Source organism: Paramisgurnus dabryanus, chromosome 5 (assembly GCF_030506205.2).
Source record: "Paramisgurnus dabryanus chromosome 5, PD_genome_1.1, whole genome shotgun sequence".
Classification (NCBI taxonomy): Eukaryota; Metazoa; Chordata; class Actinopteri; order Cypriniformes; family Cobitidae; genus Paramisgurnus; species Paramisgurnus dabryanus.
Genome location: NC_133341.1, coordinates 31,658,524 through 31,679,883, shown reverse-complemented (window position 1 = coordinate 31,679,883; position 21,360 = coordinate 31,658,524). Strand labels below are relative to the sequence as shown.

At 36.7% G+C, this 21,360-nt stretch overlaps 1 protein-coding gene across 2 annotated transcripts in view; it reads left to right on the top strand.

The window, feature by feature from the left end:
* Window positions 1–21,360, top strand: part of fubp3 (far upstream element (FUSE) binding protein 3) — a 34,699-nt gene that overhangs the window by 9,327 nt on the left and 4,012 nt on the right. The window contains exons 2-16 of one of the 2 annotated variants that reach the window (XM_065251032.1): window positions 1,489–1,597; window positions 3,737–3,770; window positions 3,858–3,907; window positions 4,223–4,294; window positions 6,872–6,929; window positions 7,410–7,572; window positions 10,143–10,241; window positions 12,230–12,331; window positions 12,472–12,574; window positions 14,376–14,476; window positions 14,663–14,804; window positions 19,112–19,272; window positions 20,644–20,717; window positions 20,826–20,902; window positions 21,008–21,076. In XM_065251032.1, the coding sequence (XP_065107104.1) occupies window positions 1,489–1,597; window positions 3,737–3,770; window positions 3,858–3,907; window positions 4,223–4,294; window positions 6,872–6,929; window positions 7,410–7,572; window positions 10,143–10,241; window positions 12,230–12,331; window positions 12,472–12,574; window positions 14,376–14,476; window positions 14,663–14,804; window positions 19,112–19,272; window positions 20,644–20,717; window positions 20,826–20,902; window positions 21,008–21,076 (1,414 nt within the window). The remainder of the gene's footprint in view (window positions 1–1,488; window positions 1,598–3,736; window positions 3,771–3,857; window positions 3,908–4,222; window positions 4,295–6,871; window positions 6,930–7,409; window positions 7,573–10,142; window positions 10,242–12,229; window positions 12,332–12,471; window positions 12,575–14,375; window positions 14,477–14,662; window positions 14,805–19,111; window positions 19,273–20,643; window positions 20,718–20,825; window positions 20,903–21,007; window positions 21,077–21,360) is intronic. The other variant, XM_065251033.1, reaches the window with a different exon arrangement.

The following is a 21,360-nucleotide window of genomic DNA, read 5'->3' as shown; positions in this document are numbered from 1 at the left end:
AGGCGATGACATTTGTCCGGTGGCGGCTAAAGTAGCTTCTCTACGTGTTTCAAAAAGGAGGGGTGAGCTGTGGAATGAGCCCTTGGTTGCAATTCACAATTTCACCAATAGATGCCGCTAAAACTTTACACAATTCTCTAAGGGGTTGTGCACACCAAAACTTTTAAACACAGCTGACAACCCCAAATGCCGAGTGCCAGCTTTCTTTAGCTAAGTGCTTTGGTAACTCTGATACGTCAGATGTGAGACGATTGGTTGCTGTGATACTTGTCCCGCCCCTCCTCCACTGTGATTGGACAGCCGCGTGAGAACTGACATTGACAGGCGGAGCTTTTCATCCAAAGTTGAACATTTTCCAACTCTCTTCGCTGAGTGTGGAAAAACCGACGGGCGCCGGATTTCAGCGCGGAAGAAAACCGCTAGCTGCTGGCTTATTTAAAAAACGCAGAGCTTCCATTGGAAACAATTAAAACATGCGCCGGCCGCGGGCGTAAAAGCTTTGGTGTGCAACGCTCCCTAAGACTTCAATAACTTTTATGCATGTTGATACAGATAGCAGAGACCCTGGTAAGACATAAGGGGGTTTCACACCGGACAAGTAGTGCCGCTTCGCACCTAGGACAACTCGGAGGTATCGTACACCGGAAGTGCACATTAAATAGTGTGAAGGTCTGCTTCAAAATGCTAAAAATATGTTAGCAGCCAAAGGTAATCGCTAACGTTTTGGGACATATATAATGTTGTTTAATGTTAAACTATGTGAGTGGCGCAACAGGGATTTGAGCAGCGTCCTGAGTCACAGCAGACAGCCGCAGCGAGGTGCGGAAAATAATGTGTTCTGTTTTTAGATTCATGGCGCGGCGCTTCTCGTCCAGTGTGCAACCCCCTAGAGACACTAATGATTTTCAGTTTCTAGGTATATATTGTATAAGTATTATTTAAATTGATTTTACAATTTGTCGCATATCGCTACTGTGCAGCCCTAGTCATTTTTGACATGCACCAAATGTTCGGCAATTGAAATTATTCGGCTAAAAATACACCATTTTCAGTTTTCGGCTAAATGAGTGAATAGACCAAATATATTTTCCCGGCGAACAATGACCTTTTTAAGACACGATCTAATATCAACAAATGTAGCATGAGGTGCGGACGCTTTATGAATGCTGCAAACGTGCCGACAGTGTGGAAGCATTTTTAAGTGTCTGCTATTTTCGGCAGAATGGTTTTGGTTGCCAAACATTTGGTGCATCTTTACTTTTAATTGTTTACGTTAGATATTTTTACTTTGCAAAATGACACATTGGATGACTTTTGTTGATTTTCTGGAATGCTATATACCTTCAGGGCACTAAGACAATGCTAGAAGAGAAATCTGTCCTCCGTGCACAGGCAAAATCATCTTATAGTGTTTTATGGAGCTGAAATCATGTGTGAGTCTAAAATGTCTTGTGCATGTCATAAACAGTCATTTCATTCATCTTACAGATTGCTAAAATGGGAGGTGAGCAGATGTCCCATCTGAACAGCACGCCACCCGCAGTCGATGCCTCTCTTTACGGCTATGGAAGCCACAAACGCTCCCTGGATGAGGGAGGTAAGCTATCGCTTCATTTGAAAATGTGAAGTTTGGTGCTAAATAATGTATGATTGCTTTATACATTTGTGTATTTTATAATACTTTAGTGACTTAAAAGCAATTTAAAGTAACATTTTTAACAACTCAAAGGTTATAGAAGTCATTTATTCATCACACAAATGTGTTGTAAGGATCTTTGAATATTGACAGCCAGTGTTGTGTAGGTCACAGTGCAGCAGCGTCTTCATTCACTTCACATTGAGTGTCAGGATACGCTGAAGTTAAAGCACCGTCGAGATTTGATAATAGATGCCTTTGTTGTTCAGCTGCTTGCGAAAGAGGTGACAAACATCAAAATGTTACCGCAATAAAACCAGAAACGGCCTTGAGCTGCAAGCGTGACGTCTTACGGGAAGTGAAACTTGTTTGTGTGGCTACAGCGCTGCTGGAAAGTGCTGCAAATGATGAGGCCGAAATATTCACAAACATCACCATAGTAAAGCTGTATGACTTACTGTTGTCACAGAAACATGGGATGGATTCAAACTTGACCAACATCGTAAGACTGATAGAAGAGAAAGTGGATGTTTAGTTGTTGTTTTAAAGGTCTTTAAATTAAAACGCAGATTTCACCAAACCCACTGAAAAAAAGAGGTCACATTTTTAACTGGTGTAGCAAGCTGGTTTTCGAAGGGTTTTGGACACTTTTTAGCTGGTCAAGCTGGTAGTTTGGCTAAGATGGTTGGCTAGTTCTATCTGATTTAAGACTCAATACCGGGACTTTGTTAAGAAAAATGTGTTAGTACTTGTTTAAGTGATCAGGTGTACAGATTTCACCCCGCAGGTGAATAAATGACAGCGGTCTTGTAGATGTATATTTATAGAGAGACCAGAATGATCGTGTTTTTTTGTTTTGCATTCATTTTCCTAATTATAAATTTGTGACCCTTACTGTGTAATCCAAATTAAAGTCTCATAATCTCATGAGGAGATTTGGAGCATCACTGTTTGATAACACATTGATTTCAATCTTTGACATGATCTTACCCAGTTTATATTAAAGATATCAAGATTATATTTTCACAGATTGTTCTTTACAATTATGTAGTATGATTTTTTGTAGAAAACCGTAAATCACAAAAAAAAAATGATTAAAGGACAAGTTCGGTATTTTAGACTTAAAGCCCTGTTTTCAGATTGTTTATGGTCAAATAGAATGGTTTTGACTGAAATTTCGACATTTTCGGCTGCCCTGAGAATTTTCGCGTGTTTGTGTTTCAGCTCAGACCTCTACAATGGGTTTATAGGTGCACTGGAACAATCCTTCCTAAAATGCATTAAACTTTCGTTTACAAAGACGTGAAACTCACCGAGTGGTCAGGGGTGTTCATTGATATGCTCACACAAAAATCGCTCCAAAAGACGCATTCCAACAGGTTTTATCGTAGTTTTTACCAACTCCATTGACTGTATTAGACGTCCTGTGAGGTACGGTATTACTCCGCGCCGGGAACTTTGTTTCTATTCTTGCAATTGGCAAAGGCGGATTAGCGCCACCACCTGGGCTGGAGTGTTTATTATTCAAGCTCTAAGCGGAAGAATGTACGGGTGTGAGGCGTTTGGGGAAATAGGTCCACAAGTTAACAACGAATGCTAAAACAGCTGTTGGAAAGCATCTTTTGCAGCGATTTTTGTGTGAGCATACCAGTGAACACCCCTGACCACTCGGTGAGTTTCACGTCTTTGTAAACGAAAGTTTAATGCATTTTAGGAAGGATTGTTCCAGTGCACCTATAAACCCATTGTAGAGGTCTGAGCTGAAACACAAACACGCGAAAATTCTCAGGGCAGCCGAAAATGTCGAAATTTCAGTCAAAACCATTCTATTTCACCATAAACAATCCGAAAACAGGGCTTTAAGTCTAAAATACCGAACTTGTCCTTTAAGATTTGAGAATTTGTATGTAGTCAACTTTAGTATTACGCTCCTCATAGCCGTATAAACTAGAATTTTAAAGAGGAAAATTCAATTTTATTGTGTGTTTTCTTCAAGGCATGCGAGAACAAAACCTAATGACTGTATTGATTTGTTTGCTGTTATGTTATCAGTGTTTAATTTGTACTTCATTAACATGTTTCTCTTGTTCTGTATTGAAGTGGCTAACCAGCTCGGTGCAATGGTACATCAAAGGTGAGCATGAATATTTATTTTAAACTCGCTCGGGTTATGATGTACAGGTTTTAATGTCTAAATTGTCGTGTTTTTTGTTTTGTTTAGGGCTATAATAACAGAGGATTATAAAGTGCCTGATAAAATGGTTGGATTCAGTAAGTATATTGAATCATTTCAGTCTCATATGAATTCATCTGCACTGCGGCCATATTGATTATTTTTAGTCAAAAAAAAAAAAAACTTTCCCGTTTTGTAGGAAAATACATATGGGTGGTTTTATGTCAAAACTATAGCAGAATTTCATGATGTGTGTCATTTTAGCATATGGAAATTCGTTATGGTACTTCTATTTTAAGGAAGTTATGAACCATTTTAATTAAAGTGCAACCTCGAGTGGTTAGATCTACAGATGAATGTGAAGTTAAGAGAGAGATGCGGTCATGTTGATGCTCTTGAATCTCTTCTGCTAGTAATTGGACGGGGAGGAGAACAGATCACCAGAATCCAGCTGGAGTCCAACTGTAAGATCCAGATCGCTGCTGGTATGTTTCAGTCTTGCAGAAACCTTAAATGTTTTTTTAAGTGTTAGCTTAACAAGTCTTTTTGATTCAGAACTAACTACACGATGCTTAGCATTTCACAGATTACAACACTTGCCCACCGTGGCACTGCCTCCCAACGTCATTTAGATTTTTTTATTGTAACAAAATCGATGGCAGAAGCTGGGTGCTTATTCATTTTGTTAGTTTTGTTTAATGCAAGCGAAATCATCATTGTTTTGACGTTGTGCTTCTTATTAATAATAACGAACCCACCATTCAAGCTGAGAAAAATGCCGGTTGTCTCCATGCTTAATTCCAAAACACACTCGTAAAGCTTAGGATGGGTGCACTTCCAGCGCCCCCGGTTCAATTTTTTTTTACAATAGGCATGGGCCGGTATGAGATTTTGGGAGTATGATAACCTTGATCAAAAATACCACTGTGTTGCGGTACACTTAAATGTGTTATTTTCAAATGTCTGCATATACAAACAACAACTTTTCAACTGGACATGATACATTTTATTTTTAAGCAACATATGCCAGGTAAAAATAAATGTAAATTATAACATTTAGGGCTGTCAAAAGATTCATTGTGATTAATCGCATACAAAATAATAGTTTTTTGCATCATTTTTGTGCTAGCACTGTGTGTAATTATTTTTATTTTATACACGCACATTAATCTTTGTATTTAAGAAACATATACATTATGTGTATTTTAAAAAAAATACAAATAAATATATAATAAAAATATACCTAAATTCATCTTCAATTCATACATGAATGTGTGTATTTACATAATATATATATATATATATATATATATATATATATATATATATATATATATATATATATATATATATATATATATATATATATATATATATATATATATATATATATATATATATATATATATATATATATATATATATATATATATATATATACACACAAACTTATGTTATGCAAACACAAACTTTTATTTTGTATGTGATTAATCGCGATAAACCTTTTGACAGCCCTAATAAGATTCTTAAAAAAAAGATATATTTTTGTAATGTAATTGATTTGATGTTTTCATTTCAGGGTTTCCCGCAGAAAATTTGTTAGTTAAGGTGGTAGGGTTGTGCAGGTGGGCGGGCCGGGGGCGAGGCGTACGCGTCATGATGAAAATATGTTATTTAAAACACTCAAATAAAACTCAATTTTGAAGAAACTATGACAGAAAATGAACACATTCTAGATTAGTAATGAATTATATGTTTTATCAACAGGCTAGTTATCCTCCAGACAGTGACAGACCATGTCTTTCTCTCATTTGGGCCATGTGGAATGTTTTTTTTTTTTTTTATTTTTTTTTTTTGGACGACCTAGTTAAGGTGGTAGGGTATCCCAGCTTAGGTGGGCCGCCCGAACTGAAAAGTGCTGCGGGAAACCCTGCATTTAATATACATGATTTAATACATTAATTGTTTTTGTGTAAACAAAGCTCATACCTTTAAAAACGGTATCACAGAAAATTGTTGTGTTTTGATACCTTGGTTCTTTAAAACCGCGGTATACCGCGGTGACCGGCCCATGCCTACAAAAAAGGTTGTATTTGTTAGCATTAGTAAATGCATTAGCAAACATGAACTAACAATGAACAATATAGTTATTAGCATTTTAATTGGTCAGTTATTTATGATTGTGCGTTAACTAACGCTAATATTACAACTTTGATAAAAAAATATATTAGTAAATGCAGTAATCAACATGAATGGAAATGAATACATGCTTTTGAAATATTGTTTGTTGTTACTTCATGTTAGCTAATGCATATAAATAAAAGTTAACAAATACAACCTCATTGTAAAGTGTTGCCAGAATTAGCTTATGGCTTAGTATTTAGGCAAGGTTTTAGGACTTTTATTAGTCACACATCTATTTTTATCTTCGTCTGCTTTGTTTTTCTCTCTTCTGAATTAAAGGCTTGTTGAATCCGTAATTCTAACAACAAATTCAGTTTCTTTCCCTGTGACTCTGCTGTTTTCGGCTGAATGCTTTTGGCTTTAGAAACACAACAAATGTTGCCAGTTTTGCTAAAATTGATGTTATACTAAACTCAAATAATGTAAAATGTGGTTACACCTGGCAAAGTCTTTTAAAGGAAGTCGCGTCATTGTGCCACCATGTTCGCAACAGCGCATGCAAGCCCCTCCCCCAGAGAATGTCATTCTTTAACGGCTGACGATTGGTTCTTTTTACTGGAAGGCGGGACTAGAGCGCCCATGTTAACTGTTGCGACTTCCCCCATTCGTAGCAATAGCACTGATGCATCTTGGGTAACATTAAATATCCTTTAACCCGTTCTGGTGTGTAAAGGGTTAATATGTCATCTGCCAGTCAGAACTTAAGTTAATTAAAGTAATATCACATGAATGTTACGGTGAATCCTATAGCTGTGACACACACAGCCTAACTTTTGCACATCATTTATGTTGTTTGTTTGTTTGTTTGTTTGTTTGTTACAATTCTTTCTTGGGTTAAGAGTTAGTTTTCAGTTGTTGTTTGTCATGTCATCCTACAGACAGCGGAGGAATGATGGACAGACCCTGCACATTGACTGGAACCCCAGAGAGTATCGAGTAAGCATTGACTACCCTTAACCAACCAGTTTAACCTTATAAGGCCTGGGTGTACTCCACTATACGCGTATACAAAGGTCCCTGTACGTTGCATGTGACACAATTTCTGTACTGTACACACGCCGGTCATACATCTGCATCCAGGAGTATGTAGTATGTGGGCCAGGAGAGGTATTGCAATTTGTCATATGCAATTTATATATATATACTTAATTTGAAGTGGATAGTGAAAGAAAAGGACTCAGATTGCATTGTTTTTGTGTGGCTCCCGATTTGAAGTTTTTGATGTGCTGGCTTGATCAATAAGCTAAAAGTATATTTAGTTTTCTCTGACAAACGTAATGTTTCACTTAAGATACATATATTATTCCCTTGGAGTCATTTGGATGTATGGATGATAGATATATGTGCTTTTTGGAGCTTCAACATTTTTGGAACCATATAAAAAGATAACCTTCTGTCTGTTGTTCTGCCCATCAGGCAGGCGAAGAGATTGTTGGGGCAAATAGTGGACCGGTGTCGAAACGGACCGGGCTTCCATAGCCAGATGGATGGGAACAGCGCCATCCAGGAAATCTTGATCCCTGCCAGTAAAGTTGGTCTGGTCATTGGGAAAGGAGGAGACACCATCAAACAGCTTCAGGTTGGTTTTAGTCATCACAGCTGAACGGATAAATTGGTATGCTGTCTTATTGACTTATTTATAGTGCTGTGTGTGTGGTTTTTTTTTTGTGTGCCAATAACAGCACCAAAATGCATTGCGAAGTGACTTGAAACACCTCCTGTGTGATTGGTTGGAGAAACAAAGATACTATACTATATTTAACTATTCTATATATAACAATATGCTTTTTAAATAAGTGTGAAAATTAAATATATTGTTTTAGATGAATGCATATGTAGTGTTTCTTTACAATGTTACATCGCCAACTACTGGCCTGGCATGTGTATAACAGCGTTTTAACCCTCTGGGGTCTAAGGGGTTTTTAGGGCCCTGGGGAAGTTTTGACCTGCACTGACATTTTTGCTTTTTTCAGTTGCTTGAAAACATATTAATGGCAAAAGTCTCATAACACTGTGTTCATCACAAACTGGGCTACAATATCATATAATCAACATGTATGTACATGTTTGTATTTTTGAGAGAAAAATGTTTATGCGTGGTTTTTGAAAAAGCAAAATTTTTAAGTCACTGATATAACTCCACAAAACTCATTCTAAACATGTTTTCCCAAGACTTTCCAAACAGGATCTAGTAGTCTAGAGTTTATTCTTCAAAATGATGTGAAAATCATATGGCCTACTCAATCACATAAAGCAATGCATTGATTTACAATTTCTAAGACACTTTTGCTTGGTAAAGGCTGTATGCGTGGAGGCGGGAAAGCTCCTGAATAATCAGTGATTGACAGCTGAGAGACAAAAGAGTTGAATAATGAGCCACTAATGAGCCTTGTGTGGATGTTCAACAGGAATAACTTTCTCTGTAGTAAAACCATGATAAGGTTTACTTTTCAATACAATGTAAACACACACACACACACACACACACTATATATATATATATATATATATATATATATATATATATATATATATATATATATATATTTCTATTGAAATATTTTCTATTAATATCACAATTATAAGTTACCTTTTAAAAACCATAGTAGCCTAATCATGGTAAAGGTACTGTTTGGCCATCATAAAGTGAACACAGGGTTTGTGTTTGGTTGGCCAGCGAGAGGTTTACTTTTGTGCAGTAAAAAGCTCAAAAGAACAACTGCCTATCGTTGTCTGGACTCCTATTTGTGTTTTTGTAATCATTATAGTAGAAACACAACCAGGGACACGCGTGATAAACTTATCAATGTTTGTTTACAGCCGCCGCCATTACCTCACGTGTTGATCATGAAAGCAGTGAATGTGTGCACACGCGAGTGATCCTGTGTTTAATAAACTTGCTGTGCGGAGATATGCGCTTAGACGCAACTAAATAAGGATTGTACTGTTTGCAATCGCGTATTTTATAAGAATACCAAAAAGCGCGTCGAGTTTCCTGACTCGCGTGTTTGTGTATGTGCGTTCCCGTCGCCTCAGCTGTTTGACGGAAGACAAAGAAAACACTCGCGTCTGGAGATACTGACACACATCCGCAAGTAAATAAGGATTTATATGTCGGACATCGATCCCGTCACACTGACGAAGCACACACACTCGCGTCTGTCTGGAGATTTAGGCGCGAGTAAACAAGTATGTGATGTGTGTAATCGCATCTTTTATGATGATACCACAAAGCGCTTAAAATATGAGGCATTGTGTGTTTGTGTGTGCGTTTGGACGTCGATCGAGTCACACTCGCGTCTGGAGATAACTTTAGTTACAGTCACGAGTAAACAAGTAGATGTCATGTTTCCAGCACTCGGATTAAAACTCATTCACAGCAGTGAATGGCTGCAGAGACGGAATGGAATGTCCATTGACTGTGGGGTTGCCTAATGAATATGGATGATCTCTGCTCTTTTCTTCAATGGAGCGGGGCGTGGCTCATTATAGATAATGAAGCAACAGAAGAAAGACGGTACATCTCTCTCTTCTAATACAGTTAACAACGAATTACAATATTTGTTTTCGATTTCACTTACATCTTTCAAAAGCAGACATTCCAAGCATTATGTAGACATTTATCTTTTGTTTATATGACAAATATTCGTTAAGTTAGAGTTAATTTTTCTGACGTGTTTCTGAAAGGACTTCACTGAGGGAGAGAGAACAAAACGCGCATCATGTTTATTTTCTTAATTTTGCGAAAAGCACAACATTCTGTTTTTATTGGGAGTGGACAGAAAAAAACTAGACAATTTAACGTTTTAAATGATGTATAAATCATATCTGTATGTCAAAAATCAGCAGAGTTATCTAAGTCTCTTTGGGGAGTGATCGAAAAATAAAGAGTTTGCGGCGCCCGTGCCGCAGCCGACCCCAGAGTGTTAATCATTTTTGTGGATCCTTGCTCTGCACAGAATCTTATTTGATAATTTTTCAAAAATGCAATGGAAGAAAAACGTTTCTGTTTTTACTAAATTGTTGTCTTTTAAACATAGCTTTAAACTGTGAATTCAGAAAGGTCACAAAACACATCAGGCTGTGTAGCCAGATTTGAACAATTACACAAACTTGATGAATTAATTCTGAATGAATGTTGTCTTTCAGGAGAGGACAGGCGTAAAAATGATTATGATTCAGGACGACCCGATGCCCACTGGATCTGACAAGCCCTTGAGAATCACAGGAGATCCTTATAAAGTTCAGGTTAGTGTCTGACATTACAATAATGCAGGGTCGCACATGTGACCTAATTTCTCAATGGTGCGACTTAAAAAAATATCAGGTCGCACTGGTGCGACCAGGAGTTCGAGGGAAAAAGCCATGGTCCAGATCTACGTGTGTTTACGTTTAAAAATGCGTGTGCGCTCCAGTCAGACAGAGAGAGGAGTAGCCTTGGTCCGTCAGATAAACAGAGTGGATGTAGCCGCAGATGATAAGAGAAGAGGAAAGAACGATTGATAACTTTTTCGTTAAGAATGTTAAGTTAATGCCTGATCCGTCTGAAGATCATAACCAATGCTCTGACATCAACCTCCCGTCACATCAGGTCCGAACCCGAAGACGGACTTAAGTAATGAGCCTCTTACAATCGAGTCAGAGCCAGAGCATAATTCTTTTGAAGAAAATTATTTGAACGTCACCCCGAACAGCAATGTCGCATGCGCCCAATTTATAGAAAAAAGCCAGGAGTCAGGACCGCTGTTTTCTTCATAATCTTACTTCCAAAACTTTTCGGTGTTTGCTGTATCGCTATTACCGCCCTGCCAGACTGTCTTAAATAGAGAAATAAGTTAATTCCTTGATTTGCGTTGTTGATTCATTTATAAATAATTCCCCCAAGGGTTTAGTTTATGCGCAAAAAGCATTAAAATGAATAGAACATGATGATTACATCTTTCTTTTGTGAAAAAATAATAAAATAAATAAGCCTTCATGAAATGTTTTTAACTTAAATATTAGCAAATTAACAAAACGAATTCAAAAGTAGCCTATAGCCTATATGAGTTTATTTTTTGTGTGACGCGCTCCAAATCCGGTGCAGCACAAAAAACTTTTTTATGCAATCTCATCACGCGTTTCATGCCATCACCGGCGTGGGTTTACGCAGGGCAGCGAGAAAAATACATTAAACTTTAAACATTTAACATTCTACTTGAGTTTTTTTGGACATCCCTTTGGAATCCGTGCAATCATATCATCAATTTAAAAGGTATAAATATAAGCGCAGCGCTTATGAGTGTTCAAACACTGCTGACCGCTCAGCTGTCAATCTGCCGACCCTCACAAAGTTTCACATTAAATGTTAATATATTTGTCCAGTCATGGTCCTGTGCTTATTTCTGTCAATGTTCTGCATGAAGATCTTTAAAGGTTTCTACTTACTTCACGATTTGCGGTGCGGCCGGTCGCAGTCTTTTTATGTAAAACGGGCGGGTATGAAATAAATTGATGCTGATGTCGGATAACGGGTCAAGTGTTATTTTAGTCGCGCGGATGCGGGTTATCAAACAGGACTGTGCATGACTCGTATAAGGAATATTATAAAATAGCCTACATGTTTATATTCTGTATTAAACCACCATGGACGCTAAACTTGCGGTGTTAAAGGGACAGTTCACCCAAAAATGACAATTCTGTCATCATGTACTCTCCCTCATTTTGTTACAAACCTGTATAAATTTCTTTGTTCTGATAAACATGAAGCAAGATATTTTGAAGAATGTTAATAACCAAACCAAGCATGAGCCCCATTCACTTCTATAGTAGGAAAAAATAATACTATGGAAGTGAATGGGGCTCATGAATGGTTTGATCACAAACATTCCTCAAAATATTTTCATTCATGTTCACCAGAATACAGACATTTATACAGGTTTGTAACAACATGAGAGTGAGTAAATTATGACAGAATTTTCATTTTTGGGTGAACTATAAATCCGATGCGGTCAAAAATTAGGGTGCACCTAACTTTTGTGCTGGTGCACCTAAGAAAAAAAGTTAGTCTAGAGCCCTGTAATGCACACATCAAACTTTGAGACCTTTCTCTCTTGTATTTTCTTGCTTTAAGTTCATCATAATGATTCTGTATTTTATGTGTTCGATTGTCCGATGTGAATTATTATTAATATTTGACGATGGTAATGTTACGTCACCCAGATGTTAATGCGTTGATTTGTGTCTGTTTACCGCAGCAAGCGCGAGAGCTGGTCGCTGAGATCATCAGGGATAAAGAGCAAGTGGATTTCAGAGGAGGCCGCAGTGACTTTGGCTCCAGGATGGGCAGCAGCATCGATGTAAGAACTTGTTTCATCACACCACATATCATTTGGGCGAGGTCAAATATGAGTTGTATTTATGAAAACGCATACTGTGTGTAAACAAGCGCGACAGTCAAGGTTTGCTGCTTATTAAAGCAAAGTGTTTGTGCACACAGGTTGCCGTGCCCAGGTTTGCCGTGGGTATCGTCATTGGCAGAAATGGGGAGATGATTAAAAAGATACAGAACGATGCTGTTGTCAGGATCCAGTTTAAACCAGGTCAGTCTGCATGTTTACGCACATTTTTTAGTGATTTATTATACTACTAGTTACTGATAAAAGTGATGCTGGAGGTCTGATGGTTTTTGCTGGTAAACTAACACTCATATGTCATCTCAAAGCTAAGCAGTTTCATTCACAGGTGCGAGTGATGGTCTTAAACGCATTGTTTCACTCAGAAATGTTTCTTTAGGAGTAATGAAGGCTTCAGACTACTGTATAATAGAGATGAATTGCTTTGTGTCTTGATATAAGTGCACTATACGGTGTGTGATGTATTGAGCTTTATATAGGGAGTTAATTCAGTTTTTGATTCTTAAGATCTATGTTGCTTTAATAATTAATCAAATGCATCTTGATGTAGCTTCACTTTATCATCTCTTCTGATGTGTGTGTGTGTGTGTTGCAAGATGCAGTTTTACATCGTAGTTGTGGTTAACTCACCCTTCTGTACTTTACAAAACAGAAAATTCATTATTGTGTAGTTTTAAAGCATTGAACTGTTTGTATAGATTCATTGGTGCGTGTTTGGGGAAACTCTTACATCACACAAATCTCTTAAGACAGAGATGAGTAAAGCGTTAAGGTCTTTACAACGGTTAATCCACCTTTCTCTCACATGTGTTTACGCTGCTCGTATGCAAATTACTGAATTTGAATCAAGGTTGAATGCAAAGTTCAAGTTTAAATTTGAGTATTTAGTCAAAATGCAATGAAAGTCAATCAGCTAACTTCTGTAAGTGTCATTTATAATGTTTATTTGTATTATAAATTACCCACATAGATCTGAGGTGTTTCCCAGAAATATTACGTAATATTAAATAGAAATAGCCTCTATAGACAATAATATTTAACTTCATTTTATTATATTTTAACTTGCATGTTGATTATTTGATGATAAAAGCTAATGTTTCAGAATGCTCAGATTTACTTTAGATGTCAATGTGTGTTAACTAGGGCTGGATATCGATTCAGATGTTCTTAATCGATTCGATTCTGATTCTCGGACCAATTTTTATACTCGGTTTTCGATTCAACTCAATGAATATAGATTTAATACAAATACTTTATTTATAAAAAAAAAAAACAGTGAACATAAGTTTACAAGTGGGTAATTAATAAAAGCCATCAACCTGTATATTACACTCTTTTTATTTTAGGTACACTTGGGTAAATTTAAACGGAACCCATCTCTAATTGTCAAATGCATACAATTATGTTAAATACAATAGAATTTTGATGCAAGATGAAAAATGTATGCTGAAAAAAGTCAGAACAGTTGCATTCCTTGATTAAACAGGATCAGGTTTTTCATAAATAAAAATCGATTCCTGGCCTTCGAGAATCGATTTTTAATAGACCACGTAAAAAAACGGTTAATCGAAAAAAAAAATACTTTTGGCTGTTAAACAGGGGAAATGTGATGTTACAGACCAACTAATCAATAATGAAATTCGTTGACAAGTATTTTCATAATCGATTATTATCGATTTTATGAATTAGTTGTTGCAGCGCTAGAAAATATAATAATGATTTATCCCCTGATGTAATGATTTTGTTTTATTAATTTTTCTGTTAAAGTTTGTTTTTACTTTTTGTTTGGTTTATCTGAAATTCGTAAATATCTCATCCTGTCAATTCAACATCATTTGAGCTGTCACCAGTTTAGTTCCCATCCTTATTCACTGAAAGATGGCAAATCTTAAGTTTTGCCAGATGCTCTTGTGTAAAAGTTTTAAAAAGCAGTTTCATTTGTCACGTCTGTTTTTCTCTTTACTCATAACTCTTGTGTGTGTTTTAGATGATGGTATCAGTCCAGACCGGATTGCTCAGGTGATGGGTCAACCTGACCGATGTCAGCACGCCGTTCACCTCATCAATGAGCTGGTTCAAACAGCACAGGTACATATGCATTTCTAATGCTGAAAAAAGATAAGTAATGATCATGTATAACAAACCACTGCTGTAGTTGTGTGCATGATCTCCACTCGACTAAATTTAAATTAAGGAAAAACATTTATGACTATCAGTGTCAAAATGCGTAATCCCTTAGCCTCTTTTTGAATTGTTTCATGTGATTTTCCACAGGAGCGAGATGGTTTTGGAGGTCAGGTTGGATCAAGAGGTCGCGGTAGAGGTCGTGGGGATTGGACTATGGGCACACCTGGAGGATTACAGGAAGTCACTTACACAATACCTGCTGATAAATGTGGTCTGGTTATTGGAAAAGGTACGAATATGCCTTAATACATGTTCATCAAAACATCACCAAATAACAAAATTGGATTGCGCTTTATTGATGTGGGAAATGCGATAACTTGCTAGATAATGCTATGTGAATGCTTTAGCTATGTAAAAAGAATTTAAATTATAAAATGCATTTTAAAACAAAATTATATAACCAATATTCATGTTTTCGCATATTTTTTGGGAAACGAAAGCCCAAATTTTTGCTATTAGTATTGACATTTAACTTCGATTCTGGGGTTATTAAACTTTATGGTTGCACGGACCCCCAAGAATGATGAACCTTATGTGAGGGACCCCTATACTAAAATACATATCCATTTATATATATGTGAAAAGAAACATTTAAACTCTGTTAGATAAATAGTAATTTTTTATATTGTAAAGACAGCATATTGTAGGGCCTATTGGCTATATAGTAGATTTTTACCTTTTTTTATTTGTGTTTTTTCTCAGACATTTTCTAGGGTCCCCTTACAAACTTCTGGGGTTTCCCGACCCCAGTTTAAAAAAACCTACCCAAAAGCATTTAGTTGTGCATATGCATATAGCGATATGACCATTTGAGGTATTTCAATATGTCTTGCTGCCCTACAACAAACCCACACCGAAGTGAGTTTTTTTTTTTTTAAAGCTTAATGCTCTTTGTTTAACAGTATAATTTATTTATCTTCAAAAATGAAGGTGGCAGTGCAATTTTGAACGTCATTGTCATACTAGTGTCAACTGCTGTAGGTATTTTGGCAATGGGTTTTAAGCCCTGAATCTCCCATGATGCATGTGAATAGGGTTAAACATATAAGGCTGGGTGGTCTGAACACAATCCCTTGACTAAATCTGACACTTCTGGCTCTTGTCTCTTTCCTTTATAACTGAAGTGATGAATGGCTTTATTACCATTGACTCTGATGTTGTCTTTTTCTGTGTCCATTTGTCAGATAATTGGGTCATTCATTTATAAACTCTGAATAGATATGTAAAGTATTGCATTTGTGACCACATTATGTTCAGATTTTTAACTTTTTTTCTTTCACATTAATGCTTAGGTCATCAGTTAGAGGCAAAAATTTAGTCATTTATTTACGTACCCTCATCTTATTCAAACCTCCATGGCTTTCTTTGTGCTTCTGAACCCAAATGTGTTTTGGGATTTTGATCAATTCTTCTTAAGTGTCAAAAGTATGCAAAAATGTAATTAAATACCTCAAAAAACGGATTGTATTTTAGTTAGATTTTCATCAAACCCATACGTATGCCTTCAGGACACTTAAAAGATACAACACAACTCGCATGGAGTCATTTATTGATGCTTTTGCATTTATTTTAAGCTTGAAGAGGTGGTCAATATTTACTCCCATTGTAACTAGAAAACCCAAAGCAGTGCAAAAAAAGTTTTTTGTTTTTGTTAACATAAAAAGCCATTGGGGATTAAATGACATCAGGGTGAGTAAATAAAAACAAAACGTATTTTTTGCATAAGCTTTAACTTTAAACCTTTTAAACGGTACACAATCCATGCGCGTGCTGTTTGCTGTGAGTATTTTTAATGATAGAGAGCACAAATCTTTTAAAAATTTGAGATAAAATAAAAAATACAGCAGAGTTGAGATGATCTCACTTGACTCTGTCGACTATGTGATGCAACAGCACAAGATCATTTATTACCTTTACTACACAAATGCTCTTGTTATGTTTAATATAAACTTTGCGTTGTAAAATTGATTAATTATCTTGATATGTGAATTCAATTAAAAATGAAAATGCATTAAAGGTGCAGTGTGTACATTTAAGTGGCATCTAGTGGTGAGGTTGTGAATTGCAACCAACGGCTCAGTCCACTGCTCACCCCTCACTTTTGAAACACATAGAGAAGCTACGGTAGCCACCACCGTACAAACATGTCATCATTGGAGACAACTTAGTAAAAAAAGTTTGTCTGTTAAGGGCTTCTGTAGAAACATGGCGGCCCAAAATGGCGACTTCCATGTAAGCGGACCCTCGGTGTATGTGGATACAACTAGTGTTGGGCGATATGCCCCATTTTGAGATCGTCCTATCGTCAGCCTGTGAGATCGGCGATACACGATAGTATCGGGGGGCGGGGCAGTAGTTTACTCATTTATTTATTTGTTCATTTATGACAAGACTTGATTGGTGGAAAAAAGAACAAGAGCAACACCGTCATGAATGCATCTTTCTTAAAACTAATGCCATTAATCTGAGTGCGTCATTAAAGCCCAGACGCTCTTTGCGTGCCAGAGAGGGAGAACAGGACACGCGCTGGTTTTAACCCTCTGCGCGCTAACAACCTCTCTAGTGCAAGGAAATGTCAGAGATAGGGCTGCTCAACTATGGGAAAAATCATAATCCTGATTTTTAACACGATTACTTAATGACTGTAAAAACATGCACCTGCGCAGACACACGCAGCGCACATAAAAATAATTAAATGCATTTGTTTAGTGCTGTTGCAGAAGGTTACACGTGTCAAGCAGTGGTGCTCTCAGAGGTGCCTTTTTATACACACTGGTCCAGCGGAACACAATCATATTTTAAACACGAGGGATGTATTGCTAAAACTCCTTGAAAAGCATATCATAAACAGGATTACTATCTGACTTCAAGTTCAGACAGAGCGCAGCTCTGTGCAGCGGGTTATATTTTAAACAAAAGGAATAGTTTGCCTCAGCTCGCATGAAACGCATTAAACCGCACAAATACATAAGGATTACTACTTCAGTTTATGTTTAGACTTCGGACAGATGCGAGAGCGCGTGCATGTGAGACAGAGGGAAGCGTAGCTGCTCATCCACGCGCTGGATTTAGGTGCTAGAACGAGTCCGAGACGCGCGCATTAAGTGCATCTGCGTGCAAGAAGGAACTCTCTCTCTACAAGCTCTCCGCGTAAAGTGAAGCACAAACCCTCATGCGAGGAAAAGCATGCAAAACTATGATGATGATGATAATAACAACCATTCGCCAACTATCGTCATGACTATCGCCATGAAAGCCTGCCATTGGCGATATGTCGGACGATCGTCGATACACGATACTATCGTCTATCGGCACAACACTAGATACAACGTCTCATTCTAAGTAACAAACACATAACGGTTTATTCTGAAAGGTCTTTATACACCCCTAATAACACCCCTAATTATTATTATTATTATTATTATTAGCTTGACAGGCCCCATTTACTTTCCTTTTGCATTCAGCCCAAAGTATATTCCGTTTTTTGAAGAAAAAAAAACGGAATATACTTTGGGCTGAATGCAAAAGGAAAGTAAATGGGGCCTGTCAAGCTAATAATAATAATAATAATAATAATAATAACAACAACAACATAGTTTTATATATTATTTTGCATTTCTGTCAAAACATCCTTCTAAAAATTACACACTGCACCTTTAACACAAGCTTTTTTATTCTGATATAATATATAACACTATAAACAATAATATATATTATTTTATATACAAAATATAATTTTAGCTTGACATGCACATTATTTGAGTCATGTTGGTCTGGTTTAATTCAGTGGACTCATTTTTGTTGTATTTATTTTTAAAAAGCCTTAAGTATTTTTTTAGATGCAATTTTGTAATATTTACAGCTTAAATTCTCTTAATATCTTTTTTAAAACATTTAAAATCTTCACACTGATTTTTCCCAAAATATTCCACAGATTCCATCTGGCCCTGGTTATTACGACAAGCGTGTAACATGTTAAAGATTAACATGTAAATGAAATACACAAAAATAAAACATCGATGCTAGCGAATAAACTAAAGTGCAGTTGGTTTTGAAGGGATTTTCTCAAACTAAATCATACGGTTAAACTTACAGCCCTTCTGGTGTTTAAGATGCAAATCTCATTGTTAAACAGGTTTGTTAGACCTGCAGTAAACTGCTGTCTCCTGACTTTAACTAAATCAGTTCTCTGTACGCTTCAGTGAGAGTCCGTCAGACTCAATGTTCGGGGTCTTGGAGCTCATAATGGCTTCATTAATGCAGAAGTTACATTTGTTTGACAATAGCTTAATGGTTCGGGCTCAGTCAATTGGCCGTGGCGCAGCGTCAAAGGAGCATTTTAGATGAGCATTTTCAGCCCAGGTCAACCGGGGTCATACCGCCCTGAAGTGTCTCACACAGGCAAACAAACGCATGGGGTTGATGTTCGGACGTACCCGAGCTTCCCTTTACAAGGGGGTTTAAGGAGGCGAGCAGCTTGCAAATTTCTCACACAATGTTTTACTAATGTGTGGACTCCTTTGGTGTTGTGCTTAGGTGGTGAAACCATTAAGAACATCAACCAGCAGTCTGGAGCTCACGTGGAGCTTCAGAGAAATCCTCCACCGAGCACCGACCCCAATGTCCGTATATTCTCCATCCGGGGATCTCCTCAGCAGATCGAGATGGCCAGACAACTGATAGATGAGAAGATCGGTGTAAGTGAACTGCATAGACAATCTTTTCTTATTTATGTGTAAGTGCGTTAAAGGTCACCTAATATGTGAAGTTTCAGGTCCAAATACCCTATAGATCATTTATTATACCGGGGTTTACAAACTATTTTGTTAGCCGAACCCTCTTGAACTGTTATTTATATTGAAGTACCACTGATATTTTAACTAAATATTACAATAATTTAATAGTTATTATAATTCCCCATTATTGAACTTTAATCTGGTAATTTTCTATTATTGGTACATAAAGCGTTTCAGCCCATTTGCGGTTTTGTTTTTGCATTTTTATTTAATAGTAATGACATTCAGATTAAATACATAAAATATCTTTGTTACTAATATTTTTATTTTTTAAATTTAATTTAGTTTTTAAAAATTATTTACATTTTATAATTTAATTGTAATTATTTTAATTAACTCGTGAATCCCCTGCAATTTCTTTACGAACCACAAGGGGTGCTGTTTTGTGTGTGTCTCTTTAAATGCAAATGAGCTGCTGTTTCTCTTCTTGTTTACTGTTATTTATACAAAAAATAGATTTTAATAAGACAATCACCTTATCTAATATGTGAAGTTTCAGGTTCAAATACCCTATAGATCATTTATTATACCGGGGTTTTCCAACTATTTTGTCAGCCGAACCCTCTTGAATGATTATTTATATTGAAGTACCCTTGATATTTTAACTAACTGTTAAATTATTGTAATATTTACTTATTATAATTACCCATTATTGGACTTTAATCTGGTAATTTTCTATTATTGGTACATAAAACGTTTCTTGTCCATTTTGCATTTTTTTGCATTTTTATTTAATAGTAATGACATTCAGATTAAATAAAATATTTTTGTTACTAAGGTTTTTTTAATTTAGTTTTAAAGAATTATATACATTTTATAATTTAATTTGTAATTATTTTTTATTAACTCATAAATCCCCTGCAATTTCTTTACGAACCACAAGGGGTGCTGTTTTGTGTTTGTCTCTTTAAATGCAAATGAGCTGCTGTTTCTCTTCTTGTTTACTGTTATTTATACAAAAAATAGATTTTAATAAGACAATCACCTTACTTTATTGTTCATAATGAAAGTGCAATAATAAACTATGTAAAGAAGATTTAAATAAAAATGATGTCTTAAATGTGGTGGTTTGACTGTTGTGGGCGGGACCTGCGCAAAGTGACATCAGTTTGTCCCATAAAAATGTCTGCTTTCTTGGACAGTAGGTTTTTGTCCTCGAGTTGCACGTACATTTTTGCCGGGCGTCTTTTTTCCTCAGATGAACATTCAGATCTATTTGAACATTCCTTATTAATTCAATGATTATTTGGTTTTGCTCTTCTCCTCATGTAGGCTACTGGTATGGGAGGAAACGGCAGTTTTGGGCTCAGTCCTTTTACCCAAGGACCAGCTACTCCTCATCAGAAGTAAACACTCATCTGTATATCAAATATAACGTGCATGTCACGCGGTATTGATTCTCATTTGGATTGGAAAAGATTGTCGGCTCACTGTTGTTGTGTTTTGTGTGTTAGCGGTCCGCAGACTTTCATGACCGGAGGATGGGGAACCACATACCAACCATGGCAGTCTCACGGCCAACAGGACCCCAGTAAGTACCGTAGATCTTCGTCTTGTGTCATCTTCAGATGTCACTGCCTTTCTCCTGAACACGGTTGCTCTCCCCATCAGTTTCATTTAATTTTGGTGATTTCAGGTCACAATGGATCCCAGACCGGTCAGCTGGACTACTCCAAAGCTTGGGAACAGTATTATAAAAAGCTAGGCAAGTGCCTTTGACATGAGGGAATTCGGTAGTGTTTCTCAAGGTTTGGGTAAGCAAAGAATGCATCCTTACCCAAACCGTAGCTCTTGTTAAAGTCCAGAGCTTTTTGGTAGTAGGTAGGCAAGCCATGATGTTTAACATTTTGGCTGGGTGGAAAAGGGTTTTATTTGAACTTAAATTGAGTATTCGGTGACTCAAGCAAACTTGATTTGTATTAGTTGTCACATTGGTTGGAGTCTGTAAGGTTCAGGTTGAAGATCCAAACATTTCTCGCGGAAGTCTCT